At 36.6% G+C, this 19,965-nt stretch overlaps 1 protein-coding gene across 8 annotated transcripts in view; it reads left to right on the top strand.

The window, feature by feature from the left end:
- The window catches only part of FUT8 (fucosyltransferase 8 (alpha (1,6) fucosyltransferase)), a 256,928-nt gene that overhangs the window by 192,771 nt on the left and 44,192 nt on the right, over window positions 1-19,965 (top strand). For all 8 annotated transcript variants that reach the window (XM_006760081.2, XM_015561548.1, XM_015561550.1 and 5 more), the window contains one exon: window positions 6,217-6,331. In XM_006760081.2, coding sequence (XP_006760144.1) covers window positions 6,217-6,331 — 115 coding nt within the window. The remainder of the gene's footprint in view (window positions 1-6,216; window positions 6,332-19,965) is intronic.

Raw genomic sequence — 19,965 nt, 5'->3', positions numbered from 1 at the left:
GTGCCACTATGAACATAGGGTTGCATATATCTTTTCTGATTGGTGTTTCTGGTTTCTTGGGATATATTCCTAGAAGTGGGATCACTGGGTCAAATGGGAGTTCTATTTTTAGTTTTTTGTGGAAACTCCATACTGTTCTCCACAGTGGCTGCACCAGTCTCCATTCTCACCAGCAGTGCATGAGGGTTCCCATTTTGAATCAGGTATAAACAAAACATCAATGGCATAACTGAGATAGAGCAGGACATTTAAAAGAAGTTTTGTGAATATTTAAAATATAAAAATAGGAAATTTAACAGAAAATACAAAGAACATAAATGTAGCCCAGCTTTTGAAATAAGAGGATTTGTTGCCTGGCATAGCTGGTTTGCTGTCAGAGGCATAGATTCTGTTCTGTTCTACCATTGTTTTCAGACACCTGCACCGTACCCTCAACTGACTAGTGCTAGTCTGCTGGTACTTTGCCTGAGTTTGTATTTCCCAGGCTTTGACCTGGCCTCATACCAGGCCTTTAGATTTACCATCCACCTTCTAAATTTGTTGTATCTTCATAGTCAAAACCAAGACAGCAAGATTTCCAGCTTTTGGGTCACTTTTAGGAGATTTGATTTCAGAATGGAGTCACTGAAAACTGAGTAGAATGGTTTTCAGTTACTATGTTTCCCAATAATTGGCTACAACTGAAACTTCCTGTTTGATTATTCTCACGTCTTTGTCCAAAAGATGATAAACTGTGCAGAATGGTAACTTCTAAAACAGTATTGAATCTTCCAAGAACTAGTTTGAATTTGACGTCATTTTCTGGGCTTATCTTCCTTACATGATCTCCGATGAGGAGTCCAAGAAAAAAATATTTAAAAGCAAACTTAATTTTAGTTGACTGTTGTGTTTTTTTCGTTTGTATGTTTTGTTTGCTTGTTTGTTTTTGGTGTTTGGCTTTCTAGTAATAAGCTTGGCTATTCCACTTTATAGACAGATTGTGATGGATATGAATAATTGCCAAGGCTTAGTAGTGATGTAACTTGGTAAAGACATCACTTTTATGTTTTCACTGTTCAAATTTATTTAAAAATACAGAGAAGGGCTTTCATTCCCAATGGTAAAGGAATGGATTGACTACTACAGGATGAAAGCATAAACTATGCCAGCTTTTATATTTCAAACTATTTTTCTCTCCAAATTAGATCTAAAGTAGTTTTTACCTGTTTGAGGCTATATAATTATTATTGTCAATGAAATGTAGTGCTATTTGTCTGTTTATGTATATGTTTAATGCTGGTAAACTGGTTATTTGTCCCACTCCACTACAGAAAGAAACAATATTGCCATTTAAAGTTGAGATTTACAACACGTTTTGTGATCACTTCTATTGTATGGGTAGGAAAAAGCAAATGACCACATTTGGATATGATGAAATCCATGAGAATAAATAATAATGAGTGTGATGAGAATGGTAGGAAAAAGACTTATAAAAAAGACTGCTTATGTGTTTCCATGATCATGGGACTATGTCACGTATGCTTAGATAAGTTGCAGTTTCCTGTGGGTGATGACTTTTCCCCCAGTAACTGGAGGCTACGTAATAGTTCATAGGAGCCTCAGTTTTGTAATTTGGAAAAACTTAAAAGTTGAACCTCTATTCAGTGTATGTGTAAGACTGCAAGTTAATTTCTTAAGGAAGCAGTAAGTTGTAGGTTTTTGGCTTTTTCCCCCAACTAAAACTTTTTCATAAAAAGAAAATGTTTTAGATCTTAGGCGAGAGTAGTAAATATTAAAAAGATAAAGTATCAAGTATGTTGCCCTGTTTAAAAGGGTGCACATGGAAATAGTAAAGCTGTGAAGTATCCTGTGTGTGGATAATATTGACACATTAAACAGATGTCTAAAAGGCTTCACAACACATGACCCTGTTGTCCTAAAGCTTGTGAAAGCTGTTTTACTGTAAGTTGGGTAAATATCCTAAACTGTGGCTATGATTCTTAATTTTATTTGTGTATTATTAATAGTTTTGCTTTATTCAGAGGGCCTGTTATCAAGTATTCTCTCTTAATTGTGTATAGTTCTAATGGTTTTCTATGATAGTAAATAAGACTTTAGTTTTCGTGTGGTGAAGAGTGTTTTGTTACTAAATGGTTTACCATCTAGTAAAGAAGCAGGAGTAAAAGGGAACTGGGACTATGTCACGTATGCTTAGATAAGTTGCAGTTGTTGAGGGCTGGTTTCATCATCTGCTAAATGAGTCCTCACTGATCAATCTCCTTCAGGGTGCATAAGGCAGTGGGTTTTGGATTATTTTTCTGATTGGCCTTCAGTACCACATATTACTGTCACATCCAATGGGTCCTTCCTTTTAGTTGTAGGATTATTAATAGGTACTCTTTAGAAACAAGATAATAGCTATGAAACAACCCTGAGGCATCCTAACTATATAATAAAAGCCTAATATTCGAATTGTTTAACCGGGAGTTCGACTGCTCACTGTTCCATGCACTGACCACCAGGGGACGGCATACAACTTGGTGGGTGTCAGCGACGCAGTGCTGGCAGTGGGCGGCAGTGGAGGTGCTGCCAGCCCCGATGGCCCCCGATGAGAGCGGGACTGTGGCGGGATGGTGGAGCAAGTGAGCGGGTGGCGCCAGGCTAAGGCAGGTGTGAGCAGGGGCCCGATTGCCCCACAGACAGAAACCACTGGCGACAGCAGGGGGTGGGGCCACCGCCCAGCTCCCAGGCACTGAGGGAGCCAGACAGGGGGCCTGGCCCGATCAATCGCCCCGCAGGCAGGATGGTGGAGCAGGTGATGGGGTGGCACCAGTCCACAGAGGGGCTGCGAGGCTGGGAGCGTGAGCTGGGGCTGCAAGCCTGGTCCAGTGTGAGCTGGGCCCCGATCCCCACAGGCCACCCCAAGGGACCCCACCCATGCACGAATTCGTGCACCAGGCCTCTAGTAGTATAAATAGTAATGTCTTAGTCTGTATAGGCTGTTATAACAACAATACCGAATACTGGGTAGCTTATACACTATAAAAATTTATTTCTCATAGTTTTGTTTGGAGTCTGGGAAGTCCAAAAAACCAGGTGCCAGAAAATTCTGGAGGCTGGTGAGGGCCCTCTTTCTGGTTCATCCACAGATCAGCACCTTCTCATTGTGTCCTCACATGGTAGAAGAGGCGGAGGAGTTCAGTTGGGTCTTTTTTATAAGAGCACTAATCCCATTCACAAGGGTTCTAACCTCATGACCTAAGCACTTCCCAAAGGCCTTGCCTTTTAATACTATCACATTAGGTATTAGCCTTTTTTAAGATATGAATTTTCGGAGGAGACACAGTTATTCAGACTATAGCTAACAGCCACCACATATATTACTACTTTGTATGTATTAACATTAATCATTTTGCTATACTTATTTTAAATGAAGTAACTTAGTCTCAGAGATGTCAAAATAACTTTCCTAGGACACAAAGTCACTTAAGAGGTAGAGCCAAAATTGGGAAATAGGTCTGTCCAGCTCCCAATGCTCTTTCTCTTCTGATTTTGCATAGTTAATATTGAACAGAGTCCACATTTTGGTACTCCTGATCCCATACTTTGATGTTTGTTAGTGCAGTCATTAAAAGCCTAAATTTCAGAATCACACTGCTTGGATTTGAATTCCCACTGTTTCTGAACTTTATGATTTTGAGCAAATTCTTTAATCTCTTAGTGCCTCACATTTCTTATCTAATTTATAAGGCAGCTGTGAAGATAACATGAAATAATGTAAAGCACCTAAAATAGATATCTGACCCATAGTAAGAGCTCAATACCTGTTCATTGTTGTTGTTCTTATTATTTAACATTACATCTATTTTCTCTAAGTATTTTTTGAACCTCCAGCTAATGCTTTATGCTTTTTAGTTAATAACATTTTATAGGTGATTTCTAGAAGTATATGTATGATATACTTTATTTATATATATACTTTTCTGACAAATAGAAATAAATTTTTAACTTTATAATTTTCACAAGCAAAAAACACATCCTTATAGGCATTCCTTGAACAGCAGAGTTAACACAAAATGTGGAGAAAAGTGTAGAGAAGGGATGAAGCTGGAGCTGTAACTAGTTAAAGACAACTCCCCAAACCTTTCTAACCACAAATTGGATTTGTAAAAGGTAAAAAAATTATCAATATTAATCACATTAAAATTCTTGAAATTTTTCTCTTGCTACTTTTTTATTCACTTATCTAGTCAAAGATACTTACTGGTATTGAACGTTTTCTGTGTGGCTGGTTCTATTCTAAATGATGATTAAAAAGAAAACAGTTTAAATAAACAGCCCTGCTCTCATGGGGCTTAAATTTTAATAGGGGAATAAAGGTAAAATAAAGAAGTAACAGTGTATATTAGAAGATGATAATTGCTTAAAGAAAATAAAGCAGGGAAGAAAGAAGGAAACCCAAGAAATGGTGATGATGATTGGGTGTTGGAATTTTTAAGTGAGTGGTATGGGAAAGCCTTAAGGAGAATGTGACATATGAGCAAAGATTTGAAGGACATCCGTGTGAGCCATGTGGATGGGTGTCTGCGAAATGAACATTCCAGGAGATGGAAGGGCAAATGCAAAGACCCTGAAGTAGGAACATGCCTGACACATTCAAAAGTTAGTGTTATTGGCTGAAGTAAACAAGGAAGAGAGGGCGATATTGTCTGGGGCCTTGTACGTCAAAGTAATAACTTTGGACTTGACTGAGGTTGATGACGATCCTATTCAACAATTAAGAGCAAAGGAGTACTGACTGGACCATTTAATAGGATATGGCTGCTCTATTGAGAGTAGACTGTAGAGGTAGGCAAGGGTGAAGCAGGGTGTAGACCTATTTAAAGGTTACTGAAATAATTCAGATGAGAAAAAGATGGTGGATCAGTTGATGGCTCAGTGCTCACTCATAGCAAACCAGGGGTGATATGTGGTTAAAAATTGATTAAATGTTTGCTGAAAGATTGGTGGAGAGTGTTAGATAAAGAGAAGAGTCTTTTTTTTTATGGTAAAGGTAAGTCATGACTTTTATTTAATGCATTATAAATAAAACCATTTGCACCAGCCCTAAAGTTTCTCTTGTTAATGTACTAGGTATTTTAGTTTACTTTGTAGTAAATCCACCATGTTATAATTGAAATTATTGATGCTACAGCAAAATGGGAAAGTATCTTAATAATTATTTTATTAGTTTATACCAAGCATTGTCAAATTATGGCCCAGGGGCCAAATCTGGTTCATACATGGTTTTTGTAAATAAAGTTTTATTGGAACACCCGTACATACATTCATTTACATATTGTTTATGGCAGCTCTCCTGCTTTTAAACAATAGAAGCCCACAAAACCTAAAATATATACTACCTAGCCCTTTATAGAAAAATGTTTGCTGACCCTTGGTTTAGAATACTGTTTAAGAGCTGTGTCAAAATTTTTCTCTGATCTTTTTTCCAGCCACTCAGTGTTAAAGTATAAAGATAAAATTTAAGAGAAGACAGGAAATAACAGAGAAAACACAAAGGAAGTGTTCAAATACTGGCACCAATTTAATTTCTTCCACATACGTTAATCTCCTTATTTATTTATTTATTTATTGATTGATTGATTGATTGATTGATTGCTATAAATATCCACTTCCCCCTAGTCTCTGTAGTACTCTGTGCTGGAAAATAAGTACAGCTGACTGGCTGGGGGTGGGGAGAGGTAGGTTTTTCTTACCAGTAAGACTAATTGTTGATTCCACAGCCTTGATAGAAAATAAAAAATGAGTATTAGCATCGGTGTGAGCATCGGTCTTTATGAAGAATTTGACTCTTCTTATGTTTGTGTAATCCTATGACAAAGGACAAAAAAGTAAGACTTTCAATGTTGTTTTCTTTCATAGGTCCATAAGACGGATCTAAATTTCACTTCAGCACTGCGCCGCCTCTGAGTCTGGAAATAATATTCTCTTTACTCCTAGTTGTAGAATTTCCACTCAGCCAGCCCTCCTGTGGCTCTGGACGTTGTCCTTTCCCTGGATCAAGCTTAATTTGAATTGGTTGTTCAAGGCAGCAATCTCTGGTGTTAACCTATGCCGCCATCTTCGGTTCTCCTCGTGAGCATCGGTCTTTATGAAGAATTTGACTCTTCTTATGTTTGTGTAATCCTATGACAAAGGACAAAAAAGTAAGACTTTCAATGTTGTTTTCTTTCATAGGTCCATAATGACGGATCTATACTACCTCAGTCAAACAGATGGAGCAGGTGATTGGCGGGAAAAAGAGGCCAAAGATTTGACAGAACTGGTCCAGCGGAGAATAACATATCTTCAGGTAAGAAGGTTAGGTAAAAAATAAGCTTGAGTGAAAAAGAAGGGAAATCATAATAAAACTAACAGTGAGAGTTGCTATTGATTTCTAGTCATCCTAGCCCTTGCTCTTTTGAGAGTCCTTACTCATTTTACATATTTATTCAGACTCTCTGTGATGCCTTGAGTGGAATACAAAGATGGCTAAAACAAGGCCTCTACCCTAAAGGGGGCTGCTACTTATACACGCCTGAGCACACACACACGCACATACAATTATGCAAAATTGAAAGGTGTACATTTTATATGAGAAATATAGATGGAATCCTCAATGGAGAAAGAAGATGTTAGGGATAGTTTTGTGAAAAAGGTATTATTTGAACTGAGCTGTAAAGGATAATTAGGTAGGTTTTAGACACTTGAGTGGAAGAGAAGAACACACTAGTTGGAGCATATGATGTGAGTAATGATCCATAGCTGGGAAAGGGCAATATAGGAACCCAGTGAGATACGGGATATTTTAGTTTGCCTGGAGTTTGGGGTTATATGAAAGGAGGGATGAAAAATAAGCTGGAAGAAAGGTAGATTTGGGAGCCAGATTGCAGAGGTCCTTGGGTGCAGGTTAAGCTTTATGATATATTAGTAGTAAGTGGTTACTGAAATATTTCATTTATTGCACAATAAATAGCAAAGAAAAAATCAAGGTTAAACCCCAAGTTCCAGACCCTTTTAAATTTATTCTCTTCATTTTTTATTGTTCTTTTTTAGTTATTAATATTCATACCCAGTCTTACATATTTGTGGGGATAGGATTGATTTACTTTTGATTTTTTTTTCTTCATCTGCCAAAAGTTTTTGAAAGGTTTTTACACATAAGAGTGACATGATGAGAATGCTTTAGCGATATTAATATGAAATAGTATTTTGGTTAACTGTGTTAGTATTGGAAGAGACTAGAGCAAGGAGACCATGTAGGATATGAGGACCATACAGCAAGTGAGAATTATTGAGCTATGTGGCCGTTTGCATTGGAAGTGAAGAGGCAAATTTGAGAAAGACTGGGAAGATAGAATCGATAGGCTCTTCGAAGTAGTTAAAGAGATGAAGTGACTAGGGATATGGAGGCATCATTAACTGACGGGAACTTACAGGTGGAATAGTGTTCAGTGGAATACAATATTAGTAAGTAGAATTTTTCAACACTTGTGTTGAAATTACCATGCCTATCCTTTTAAATACTATTGATGGTATACTTTCTGTGTACAATCACTGCTTTCCTTTAAAGGTTAAAAGCAGCATACTAGCCAGTTACTGGGTTCTGTATATTTTAAGGTGCACATTTTCTTATACTTAAATAGAGAAAAATAGAAAATCAAGTGTTTAAAGAGATCATTAAAAACCAAACTGATCTTGGCATGCTGTCTTGGTCTCATACTCCCGGGGACATTCATCAGAGGTGTCTGTAGAATGAGAAACGCTTGCCTCCTGTAGGGAAGAGGTAATTATATCCTATCAACTAGAACCTCATTCAATGAACTGTAAACAGCTCGTGGAGCAGAGCTATCATCCTCATTTAAAATGGAAATAGCTATGGTTTCTGAGTTTCTTACATTTCCACATTTTTTAAGTTTTTACCCAACAAAATTTATATTTAAACTATGCTTTGATCATGGTTCAGCTCCCCACACTGTAGCAAGAAACTGCGTTAGTTTTTTTTTTTTCCTCTTGGTTTTTAAGTGGCCAAGTGCTTTCACCTATAGTGCAAATTTGATCCTTTATGTGCTGATTACTCTTTTTCTATATTGGAGAATTTCACTTTAAGTCATGTTAATGCATTAAAACTACATTGGTTTTTTAAAATCTTTTAGGCTATAGCAAAACAGCATTTTACTTCAACCTTAATTTCAATTTTAAATATTACTATTTAACAAATCTTTTATGCTTTTTTTCCACCAGAAAAAAAGAAAAAGTGATTTTTAATATTCAAGAAGATAGTGGAAGTCTTAGTAAAAAAAGGTTTCAGAAAAATAATTTTCTTTATTTATTTTTGTTAATTATTTAATATTCATGGTCATTTTTTCTGGGTATTCTAAAAGTTTTTGAAGTCAGGAACTATATTTTTAACATCTTAGATGTCACTCATGCTTCATCTTCTCTGGATAGAGGTGAATAAGAGTCCTTTCTCCCATTCCTCCCAAATTAAAAATACGTATTTTTAAGGAATGCCTTCTATAACTGGAATATTTATTCCCAGTGTATTTTTAAGCAGGACAGCTCTTTTAAAAAGAATGCTTTTTCACTAATTTAATGAAATGGATTAGAAAGTTTAATCAGAATAGTGGGACTGTTTATCTGGATTTTAAAGTGATTACATTACCCTGGCCAGTGTTGCCCTCTCTTTTCCTCTCTCTAAAATCAATAAAAACATATTTAAAAAATAAATAAATTTTTAAAACTAAAAGATGATAATAATTTGTATCTAAGTAGGCAATAATAGGGGAAAGGTACAATAAAAGCAAATGTTTTTAATATTTAAAACCTCTTTGAGAGACTTTAGTCATTTAAGTACCTAATTATATTCCTGACAAATAATTCAAGACTCTATAATTTACTTTCAAGGAATGATTTGGATGGTTGAAAACATTTTCAATTTTACTAGATTTTTACTCATACTGAAGTTTATCATACATACTAACGTATGTATGACTCATACATCACCAATAAACATTTTTTAAAATCCTATTTTATTTAGAGTATAGCACATCACTTGAGATGATCATGTGGTTTCTTCCTTTTTCTTGTTGATGTGGCATTGATGAATTTTTGTATGTTGAACCACCTGAGTGGATAGAGATTATATCTGAATAGATAGAGACGGGTCATTATACTATATTATCTATAAAAATCCAACACTTTTACATGTATATGCACCATCATTTCTTCTATCAAGTTAATGCATATCAGAGGCTACCTAGGATTAATGGAAGAAGTGTAGTTAACATTCTGCCAATAAAATAGCCCTGTGGCTTTGGGTTTTTCTCTTCTTCAGATCTACCTGAGGTTTCTGGGTTTTTGTTTGTTTGCTTATTTGGAGAGTTCTGTTTGGGTTTTTTGTTGTTGTTATTTGTTTGTTTTATTTTAAATTTTGGTCTGAATCATCTTCCCCTGGAGTGATTAGAGTGGCTGGGCTTGGGTTTGGAAGTGTCAGAGCTAATAAAGGAACTCATATCTTGAGGCTGTATCATTGGAAATAAAGAGAGGGTTTTTATAGTATGCCACATGAGAGGGTTGATTATGTTTAAAAGGTTAGGGATAGGAGCCGAAACCGGTTTGGCTCAGTGGATAGAGCGTCGGCCTGCGGACTGAAAGGTCCCAGGTTCGATTCCGGTCAAGGGCATGTACCTGGGTTGCGGGCACATCCCCAGTGGGAGATGTGCAGGAGGCAGCTGGTCGATGTTTCTCTCTCATCGATGTTTCTCTCTATCTCTCTCCTGTCCTCTCTGTAAAAAATCAATAAAATATATTTTAAAATATAAAAAGGTTAGGGATAGGATAGATACTATTGGCTTTGCAACCAAAGGATCCAGTAGCTTGCCCTTTGTACTTACCTAATGGGTGAAAAAAGAAAGTAAAGCTGAACCCTTAGAGAAAGCTGGTAAATTTGAGTCCTTCCTGTGTTCAAAGCCTATATTCCATAGAGGCTTTAAATAATTTCTTTAAGTGTTCAGTGTTAGAGTTCTTTTCTTCAAACGAATGTTATGTTTTCCTTTTACATAAAAAGATAGTTCTATATTGTTCTCAAGATTTGAATTCCTATTTAATAAAAGAGTAATATGCAAATTGACCATTACTCAAAAACACAAGATGACCATCCCCATGTGGACACAAGATGGCTGGCAGGGGAGGGCAGTTGTGGGTGATCAGGCCAGCAGGGGAGGACAGTTGGGAGGGACCAGGCCTGAAAGGGAGGGCAGTTGGGGGCAACCAGGCCGGCAGGGGAGGGCTGTTGGGAGCGACCAGGCCGACAGGGGAGCAATTAGGCATCGATCAGGCTGGCAGGGGAGTGGTTAGGGGGTGATGAGGCTGGCAGGCAGAAGCGGTTAGGGGCAGTCAGGCAGGCAGGCAAGTGAGCGGTTGGGAGCCAGCAGTCCTGGATTGTGGGAGGGATGTCCCAGATTGGAGAGGGTGTAGGCTGGGCTGAGGGACTGCTCCCCCCCGCCCCCCCGTGCATGAATTTTGTGCACCGGGCCTCTGGTTGTTAAATAAAAGTTGGCTTATCATTTTTAAAAGGGAGCAAATGTCACTGGAAACACAAAATCATAAGTTTTCCAATAAGCAAGTAGCATTATAGATCTGAGTTAAATGTGCATTAAATGTTTTGAAAATGTGGTAGGCTTAAACTAAAGGCTTTTGTTTCTGGATAAGAAGTAGTGAACACATGATATGCTATTCTTCCTGCTAATTACAACGAAAAGAAATCCTGTACAGAGTGAAATTCCTGTGCTTTGTTTTGCCTCCTGTGTATCTTAGAACCTTCCAACCAGTGGGTGGAACAAACAAACAAACAAACATTTTAAAAAAACCACCATTTTGATATTTATCTACCCTATTCCAGGGGAACATCATGAAAAGTTGCTTCCCTACCCTCTCTGGGTGCCTCAGCTGTGGAGATTGAGCACATAGCCTTGTCACCACACCTGCCCTGACCTAATGAAGGCACCCCTACCTCTCCCAACTGGTATTAGCATTGCAGAGACTTTGGACAAAGCCCACATTGCCACACTGCAAATTGAGGCAGTTCCCTTCCCACTCCAACTTGAGTTGAGGGAGGGTTAGGATGAGGAGGGAGTTAGAGAAAGGGATTTTTGTGTTTGAAATCCCAGGCAGACCTCTGACTGTCATGCATGAAACTGATCAGAATCACTACAGAAAGAGGTTTGATTGCTAAACTCTCATATAATATACTATTCAGGCTTCAGAATGGCAACTAGGTAGCCCACAAGTGGGCAGAACAAAATACCACTGAAATGGCTTTTAACAAATAATTGACATTTGAGCCACAGTTCATAAAAGTAAGCTAGGAATCTAAAGTTTGACTGCCTACTAAAATGGAAAGCAGTGTCTCATAACATAATACTCATCATCATACCAGGAAAATCTTAATTTAGATTAAAAAAATATCAGCAAACACCACAGTGAGATGAGACACAGATGTTGGGATTACCTGACAAGAATTTTAAAGAAACTATAATAATAAAAATGCCCCACTAAGCAACTGCAGAGTTGAAACAAATGAAAAAAAAAAAAAAACCCCAGAAAGTTTCAGAAAAGAAATAGATACCAGGAAAAAAAAAAAGAAAATTTTAGAACTAAAAAATACAATAACCAAGGTAAAAAATTGTCTCATAGTAGAATAGCTATAACAGGAAAGAATTGGTGCCCTTGAAGTTAGATCAATAGAAATCATCCAGTCTGATAACAGAGAGACTAAAAGTTGAAAAAAATAAACATAGCCTCAGGGACTGACCTTTGGGGCAATAATAGAATTTTCTTATGTTTGTATCTGGAGTCCCATAAGGAGAATGAAATAAGAGTGAGGATTTGAAGAAATAACTGAAGACTTTCTAGTTTGGTAGGTCATTCAGACAGAAATTTAATAAGGAAATAATAGACTTAAATGTCATTTTAGACCAGATTTACTTAATAGACATTTATAAAACATTTCATCCAATACACATTTTTTTCCCATGTGTACATGGAATATTCTCTAGAATAGATCACATATTATGCCACAAACAAACCTCAGTAAATTAAAGAAGATTGAAATCATTTTCAGGCATCTTTTCTAAACACAATGGCATTAAACTAGAAATCAACTACAGGAAGGAAACTGGAAAACACGAATACACATACTACTAAAAAAAACCCAATGGATCAAAAGTGAAATCAAACAAGAAATCAAAAATTGTTCTGAAATAAATGGAAATGAAAACAACTTTTAAAAATTTATGGGATAAACCAAAAGCAGGATAGTAACAAAGTTCATAGCTCTACAGGCCTATCTCAAGAAACACAAAAAAGTCCCAAATAAACAATCTAATTTTACACCTAAAAGAACTAGAAAAAGAAGAACATACAAACAGAAGAAAATAATTAAGATCAGACTGTAAACAAATGAAATAGAAATTGAAAAACACAATTGAAAAAAACAGTGATACTAAGTTGGTTCTTTGAAAGGTTCAACAAAATTGACACAACTTTAGCCAAACTTATTCAGAAGAAAATAGAGAGAGCCCAAATAAATAAAATGATAAATGAAAGAAGAGTTTACAACTAACAAAACAGAAGCACAAAGAATTATTAAAGAATACTACAAACAATTATATGCCAACAAATTTGACAATCTAGAAGAAATGGATACATTTCTAGAAGCATACAACCTCTTAAGACTGAACCAGGAAGAATTAGAAAATCTAAACAGACCCATTACTATCAATGAAATTGAAGTGATAGTCAAAAAACTCCCAACATACAAAAGTCCAAGACCAGATGCCATCGCAGCTTACAGGTTTTATAAATAATCTATAGGTAACATCACCCTTAGTGATAAAAGACTAAATGCTTTTTCCCTAATATTAGAAATGAGGCAAGGATGACTACTATCACCACTTCTATTCAACACAGTATTGGAAATTCTATGCAGTGCAATAAGACAAGACAAAAGGAAAAATGGCATATGTACTAGAAAAAAAAATTCCTATTTGCAGGTGACATAATTGTCTGTCTACAAGGTAAATCCCAAGTAATTTACTAAGCGACAATAACTACATGGCAATAAGCTCATAAAGCAAATAAGTGAATTTAACAAAGTCACGAGATATATGATCAGCACACTAAATCAATTATGAATTGACATCCAAGCAAGAAACAATTAGGCCCTGGCTGGGTGACTCAGTGTGTAGACAAGTGCTATAAGTACCAATAGTACCCCGAAGAATAGCACTTTGCAGAATGGAAGAGCTGGCAAAACAGTATAAATTACTCTGACTTTTATTTAAAACTAGAGGCCTAATGCACGAAATTTGTGCAAGGACCTTGGCCTCAGCCCCCGCCCACCACTGCTGCGGCCAGGGGCCTCTGCCGCCTCTGCCATAGTCCCCGCCCACTGTGGCTTTGTCTGTAAGGATGGACGTCCAGTCTAATTAGTATACTGTGCTTTTATTAGAGGCCCAGTGCCTGAAATTCATGCATGGGTGGGGGGGGCATTCCTCAGCCCGGCCTGCACCCTCTCCAATCCGGGACCCCTCAGGGGATGTCCGACTGCCAGTTTAGTCCCGATCCCCTAAACTAGCAGTTGGACATCCCTCTCGAAATCTGGGACTGCTGGCTCCTAACCGTTGCCTGCCTGCCTGATCACCCCTAACTACTCTACCTGCCTGCCTGATCGACCCTAACTGCCTCTGCTTGCCTTTTTGCCCCCTAACTGGTCCCCTGCCAGCCTGGTCACCCCCTAAATGTACAGAAGGAAGTCGGACATCCAGAAGATGTCTGGTCGATCCAGTCTAATTATCATATTTCCCTTTTATTAGTATAGACTAGTGCAGCCATAGGCAAACTACGGCCCGTGGGCCCGATCCAGCCCATTTGAAATGAATAAAACTATTGAAAAAAAAGAGCGTACCCTTTTATGTAATGATGTTTACTTTGAATTTATATTAGTTCACACAAACACTCCATCCATGCTTTTGTTCCGGCCCTCTGGTCCAGTTTAAGAACCCATTGTTGCCCTCGAGTCAAAAAGTTTGCCCACCCCTGGACTAGTGGCTCAGCGCCCCCTAACCCTCTCTGCCTTGGCCCCACCACCATGGCTTTGTCCGGAAGGACATATGGAAGGCCTCCTGGTCTAATTAGCATATTACTCTTTTATTAGTATATTTTATTATAGATAACAAAACATCTGCAGCAGCCTCTGCACAGGAGCAAAGTTTCAACCAGGCTTTCTCTGTTGTGTCTGCTATCTTCATCTTTTAAAAAAATTTATCTTTATTGTTGAAAGTATTATAGATGTCCCTCTTTTACCCTTATGACCCCCTCCGCCAAATCCTTCACCTTTTGATACTAGTTGAGACAGGGCTAGCCATTCTGGAGCTTGCTTTTACTTTTCTCCTTCTTTCCTCCTTCTCCCTTCTTTCTCTTATCCTGTTCCCCATTTTTTTCTCTCTTTCTTCCTCTTTCCCCCCTTTTCTTCTTCCTTTCTTTCTCCTTTTCCATACTACTTCTTCTTCACACCTATTTTTTTAAAGAGTATCTGCCATGTCATCCTGTGTTTTGTTTTTGAGGAAGGAAAGCCTACTTCTTCCTGTTAAGTAAAATTATGGTGGAGGACCTTTCTAAAATTCAACCTTAATTTTTTAAGCATGCTATTTTTAACATGACCAGTTAAGCTGGTTCTGAGAGCTGGGTATCAGGCTGTAAACTGGTAGAGAAAAATTGATGAGATGTGCATTCATGTAGAATTGGCAGAATCTAGCTCCTCCAGTAACTAAACTTTTCTTTTCTAGCATTGGAAGGAGTTTTGTTTACATTAGATTCTTGAACGGGAGAATTAGACTTGGATACATCTCATCCTTTCTCTGCCTTTCCTTTGTGGTACGTGTGGTAGCAGAAAATATTACCAAGTTTGCTCTGGTGTACACACATCTGTCTACCCTGGGGTAGAGGTTTTTTAGAGACCACCTGGAACACACAGAGATATTGTCTCAAAGACCCTGAGTGGAAGAAAGCACCACATTTATTTGTTGTATTCTACTGAATTCGTAGAATTTTTTTTGAGTGGCTTTAAAATATTCAATAGAGACTTCTGGGCAAAGAGCAAAACAGGGCAATTATTGCAGTACTTACGAAGATAAGCTTTCCTTCTCTGTAACTGTATAGTAACTATCTGTCTTTGCTTCATCTGTCAGGACAACAGTCTGTAAACTATGTATCTTGATATCTTTTCTCCATTAAGTTTTCACACTTAAAGGTTTATAAATACCCACAGGGAAATGATTTCCTAAAGCACTTAGTAGCTTACTTGTGCCACAGCTATTGTGTTGTCCTTACTATTTGCAACCCCATTGTTCTCTGCTGGAGGAGTGGAAAGCACAACTCCATACCATCTTAACTTTGCCATGAAGATTTTCCTGTTTAATATGGTAAGAGACAATAATTTCTGGTCTTGGCTTTTAAAAATAAGAATGCTTTTCAAGGTGTGTTTTTTTTCATGATTATTAACTATGCCCAAAGTCTTTATTTTAATTACCACGATGCAGTACTTCAGTTCTATTGTTTGCTTCATTACCTTTTCTGTTTTGGTTCTGAAAATAATTTTAGAGAAATAAAATCAGATTGTTTCCAATATGCTGACATGCTTTCACCACTGTTGATGAATCTTTTCTTCATTACCAACACAAAGCTAGATATTGTAATTTTAAAAAACAAGTGAAAAGGTGTTTAGTCTTATGATTAGATCAGGCAAAGAGCATGTTAATATTTAACTTACCTGGCTCATTCCTTTGTTTTTTTCCTGACCTCCTTTGCTGGAAATAGGAGCTATCTACCTAGGGCTTAACTCTTCCTTACAGAAGGAATGTTGTTAGAGAGGAGCTGGAAGGATTCCCAGAGTTCCAGTTTTTAATCCTTAAGTGTGTAAGTTCTTCAATCATAAAAAGATGAAAGAACACATAGGGTAAAGCTCCTTGATGTTGGTTTGGCAGTGAAATATGTATAAACACGAAAAGCACAAGCAACCAAAGCAAAAATCAACAAGTGGGACTACATCAAATTGAAAAGCTTCTGCACAGGAAACGAAACAATGAACAAAATGAAAAAGTTACCTATGGAATGGGAGAAAATAAATAGTTGCAAATCATATATCTGATAAGGGGTTAACATCCAGAATATATAAGGAACATCATAGTAAAAAAAAAACCATAATGGAAATATGGACATAGGAGTGGTGAACAGATTATTAAGCATCAATGAAATGCAAACACCTGAGATCCACAATGAGATATCACCTTATACCTGTTAGAATGGCTGCTATAAGAAAGACAAAAGATAGCAAATTTGTTGAGAATGTGGAGAAAGGGAATTCTTATGCACTGTTGGTGGAATGTAAATGGGTACAATCATCACGGAAAAAATATAGAAGTTCCTAAAAAAAACTTAAAACTACCATATTATACAGCAATCCCACTTCTGAGTATCCAAAGGAAATGAAATCACTATCTTGAAAAGATATCTGCATCCATAGGTTCATTGCAACATTATCTACAGCAACCAAGATATGGGAACACCTATGTGGCATACCATCAATAGATGAATGGATCAAGAAAATGTGTGTGTGTGTGTGTGTAAGGGAATGTTATTCACCCATAAAATAGAAGAAAATCCTGCTATTTGTGACAACACAAATGAACCTGGAAGACATTATGCTAAGTGATATAAGACAGAAAGACAAATACTGCATGATCTCACTTACATGTGAAATCTAAATGAGTCAAAAGCATTAAAACAGAGTCGCACAGTAGTTACCAGGGGCAGGAAGGTGGAGGAAATGGGGAGATGTTGGTCAAAGGGTACAAGGTTCAGTTATGTAGGATAAGTTCTAGAGATCTAATGTAGAGCCTGGTGACTAGTTAATAATACTGCATTACATACTTGAAATTGGCTAAGTTGGCATTGTTTTTGTCTAAATACAAGAAATTCAGTTGAACTAATCTTTTTATTAAGCATATACTACTTGCAAGAGATGCCTGGAAATAGTATGTTTAGCTTATTTTGACTAAATTTTTGTTGTTGTTAATTTAGCCTGTTTGTGCAATGTTTTGGTCTATAATTACTGGGCAGAGAAATGAGGGAAATTACATTGTGGCTGGAAAATTTTCCTCTGTAGAGGCTTTTATTTGTGTGTACAGAAAATGTAAATAGTCATGGCAAAAGGCTTTATCTGTGATTTAATTTAAAAGCCATGGAATCAGTACCATTTCATAATATTACATCATTAACTTACACTTACTACTAATTTACTAAGTGAAGGCAGTAGAAAACTTCTAAATCCTAGCAGTGCCAAAGTAATATAATAATAGCTGTTGTTTGCTAGTCAATTCAAAATTATTATTTTTTTTTAGCAAAGTAGAAATTAAGCTGGCTTTCTAATTTGAACTATGTCCAATAGTAACTTTCAATATTTTAAAGTAAAACATTTCAGCATTATGATGGTACCTTTAGTGAATTAGTAATCATTTAGGTTTAAGAGATGCTGCTTCCCTTAATGTGCCATCTTAGTTAGAGTCAGATTGATTTAAATTTACTTCCCAATGTTGATTTACAACTATAGGATAGTGAGAGCCAATATAGCTTTTAGTTCTGTTGAGATAGGGTCATTCTTGGGAATTAACAATATCAGAAGAAATGCCTCAGAGATTATTTAAAAATATATACAAAACTGAAGAAAAGGAAACTGAATACAGAAGAGCCCTGTATTATCTTAAGTCCTCATTTTTTAATTCATATATACTATGGTGATAGCTTTGTTGCAGAATTATAACTGTAAAAATGTTACGTAATACTTAGCTTGCTCATGATTGGGCCACCTTGTAGAACTAAATACAAAAGGTATTGTATTTATCCACTGTGAAATAATGTTTCTTAATATTATGAGGGTAAATGAAATATGTTTGAATTAGCTTTGAGCATACACTATGTCATTAGTTTCATAGTATTTTTGTGAAGAAAGGATAGGTGAGCAGGGGGCAAAGATTGTGGAGGGAGGTTATTTTTGTCACAATATTTAGTTTACAAATTAAAGCAAAATCACACAATTGAATTAATAACAAAGCCTGAATTAGAGAAAACTGTCTCTCAGGCCTCTCCTTGCAAAGTTCTTTAACTAGACAATGTTGTTCCAGGTAATTTTGACAAATTTGCCTCATATTTTTAAAACTTTAATAGTCATCACCATTGCAAGGAGCAAGAATGTATGTGCCTTTTTAGGAGTCTGACTTTAAGAAGACCCTGTATACAAAAATCCCATGTTATAAATACGATTTATAGAGTTCATAGTTTTACTTTGCTCTTCACAATTATTCTTTACAATATGGACTTCCATTGACTAATGAAAATAGTACTTTTTTTCTTAGCATTTTATAAACACAATAAATTATGTATTTTAAGGTTTAGCATAAATGCAGTTTTATTCATAACTCTTTCCAGTCCACCTGAAAGTGATTTTTTCCCAATGGAAGTCCATACTGCTCCTTAATTTCTTGTTTATCACAGTCTTAGACCATTCAGATAGTCTATTGTTATAGTTATTGATACATATGATTTCTTATTCTATTGGATTATCATCTCCCACGTTTTATTGTATATATTAAGTGTTTAATAAATATTAAGTAAGCAAAAGTTTACCTTAGTCAGTGAGAGAAACTCAAGGCAGAAGAAGAGAAAAATGAGTGAGCTTCTCTTCCAGTGGACTAAGGGGGAGGAGAAGGGGGATTACATTTTCAATCTGTATTTTCCCAATCTTTTACTCCCAAATAAGAATTACTTCCTAGTGAGCCTCCTTTTAAAAGGACTATATTGTAATCTATGCACATAGTAATTGTGTATGTGTGTGTGTGTGTGTGAGAGAGAGAGAGAGAGAGAGAGAGAGAGAGAGAGAGAGAGAGAGAGAGAGAGAGAGAGAGAGAGAGAGAGAGAGAGAGAGAGAGAGAGAGAGAGAGAGAGAGAGAGAGAGAGAGAGAGAGAGAGAGAGAGAGAGAGAGGAAGGAGTGCCATAAAAGGTGAGGGAGAGGAAAGATCAAAATAATCAGAATATAGAACAATACAATATGCCTGCATTCTTGCATAACTGGTAGAGAAATATAAAAGGGGGTGTGCATTAAATACACTAGAAACAAAAGCAGATTTTATAAAAAATAGCTACCCTATTAAAGCATGATTAAAACTTCTTTTAGTATTGAGGCCCTTCTGTATATTGTTTTTTTTTCCTTTTTATTGACTTATTGGGGTGACATTGGTTAATAAAATTATATAGGTTTCAGGTGTATGATTCTATAATATGCTATCTGTATATTGTATTGTATGTTCACCACCTCAGGTCAAATCACTCCTTCTATATATTCTTGCTTCTGAATGAGACATGCTTTCAAGTTTTTGGCAGACATCAACCAGGGTTAATGGTAATTGACAAAAACTAGCCCCTTCCCTCTGGTACCCATCACACTGTTGTTTGTGTCCATGAGTTTCAGTTTTATATACCACATAGATTGTCAAATTTAAAAAGTGACAGCAGTCAACACAACAAAAGCCAGATGGTATGGAATGAATCAAAATTATACTTTTTTTTTCAGATCTGCCAAAAAATATATATTTTTTGGTGTACTGCAGAAATTTAGTAATTAGTTTATGTGTGCCATGAGATGAAAAAGGCTGAAAATCACTTGTCTAAACCCACTGAATATACAAACCAAGAGTGAACTCTTCGGAAAACTACAGACTTTGGGAAATTATGACATGTCAATGTAAAAAGTGTACCATTTTGGTGAGTTATGTTAATGGGGGAGACTAAATATGTGAGGGTCAGAGGGTTTATGGGAAATCTCTGTACAT

The sequence above is a fragment of the Myotis davidii genome, unplaced genomic scaffold (assembly GCF_000327345.1).
Source record: "Myotis davidii unplaced genomic scaffold, ASM32734v1 scaffold337, whole genome shotgun sequence".
NCBI lineage: Eukaryota > Metazoa > Chordata > Mammalia > Chiroptera > Vespertilionidae > Myotis > Myotis davidii.
The sequence above is the reverse complement of the archived record's forward strand: the minus strand, read 5'-3'. Positions and strand labels throughout refer to the sequence as shown.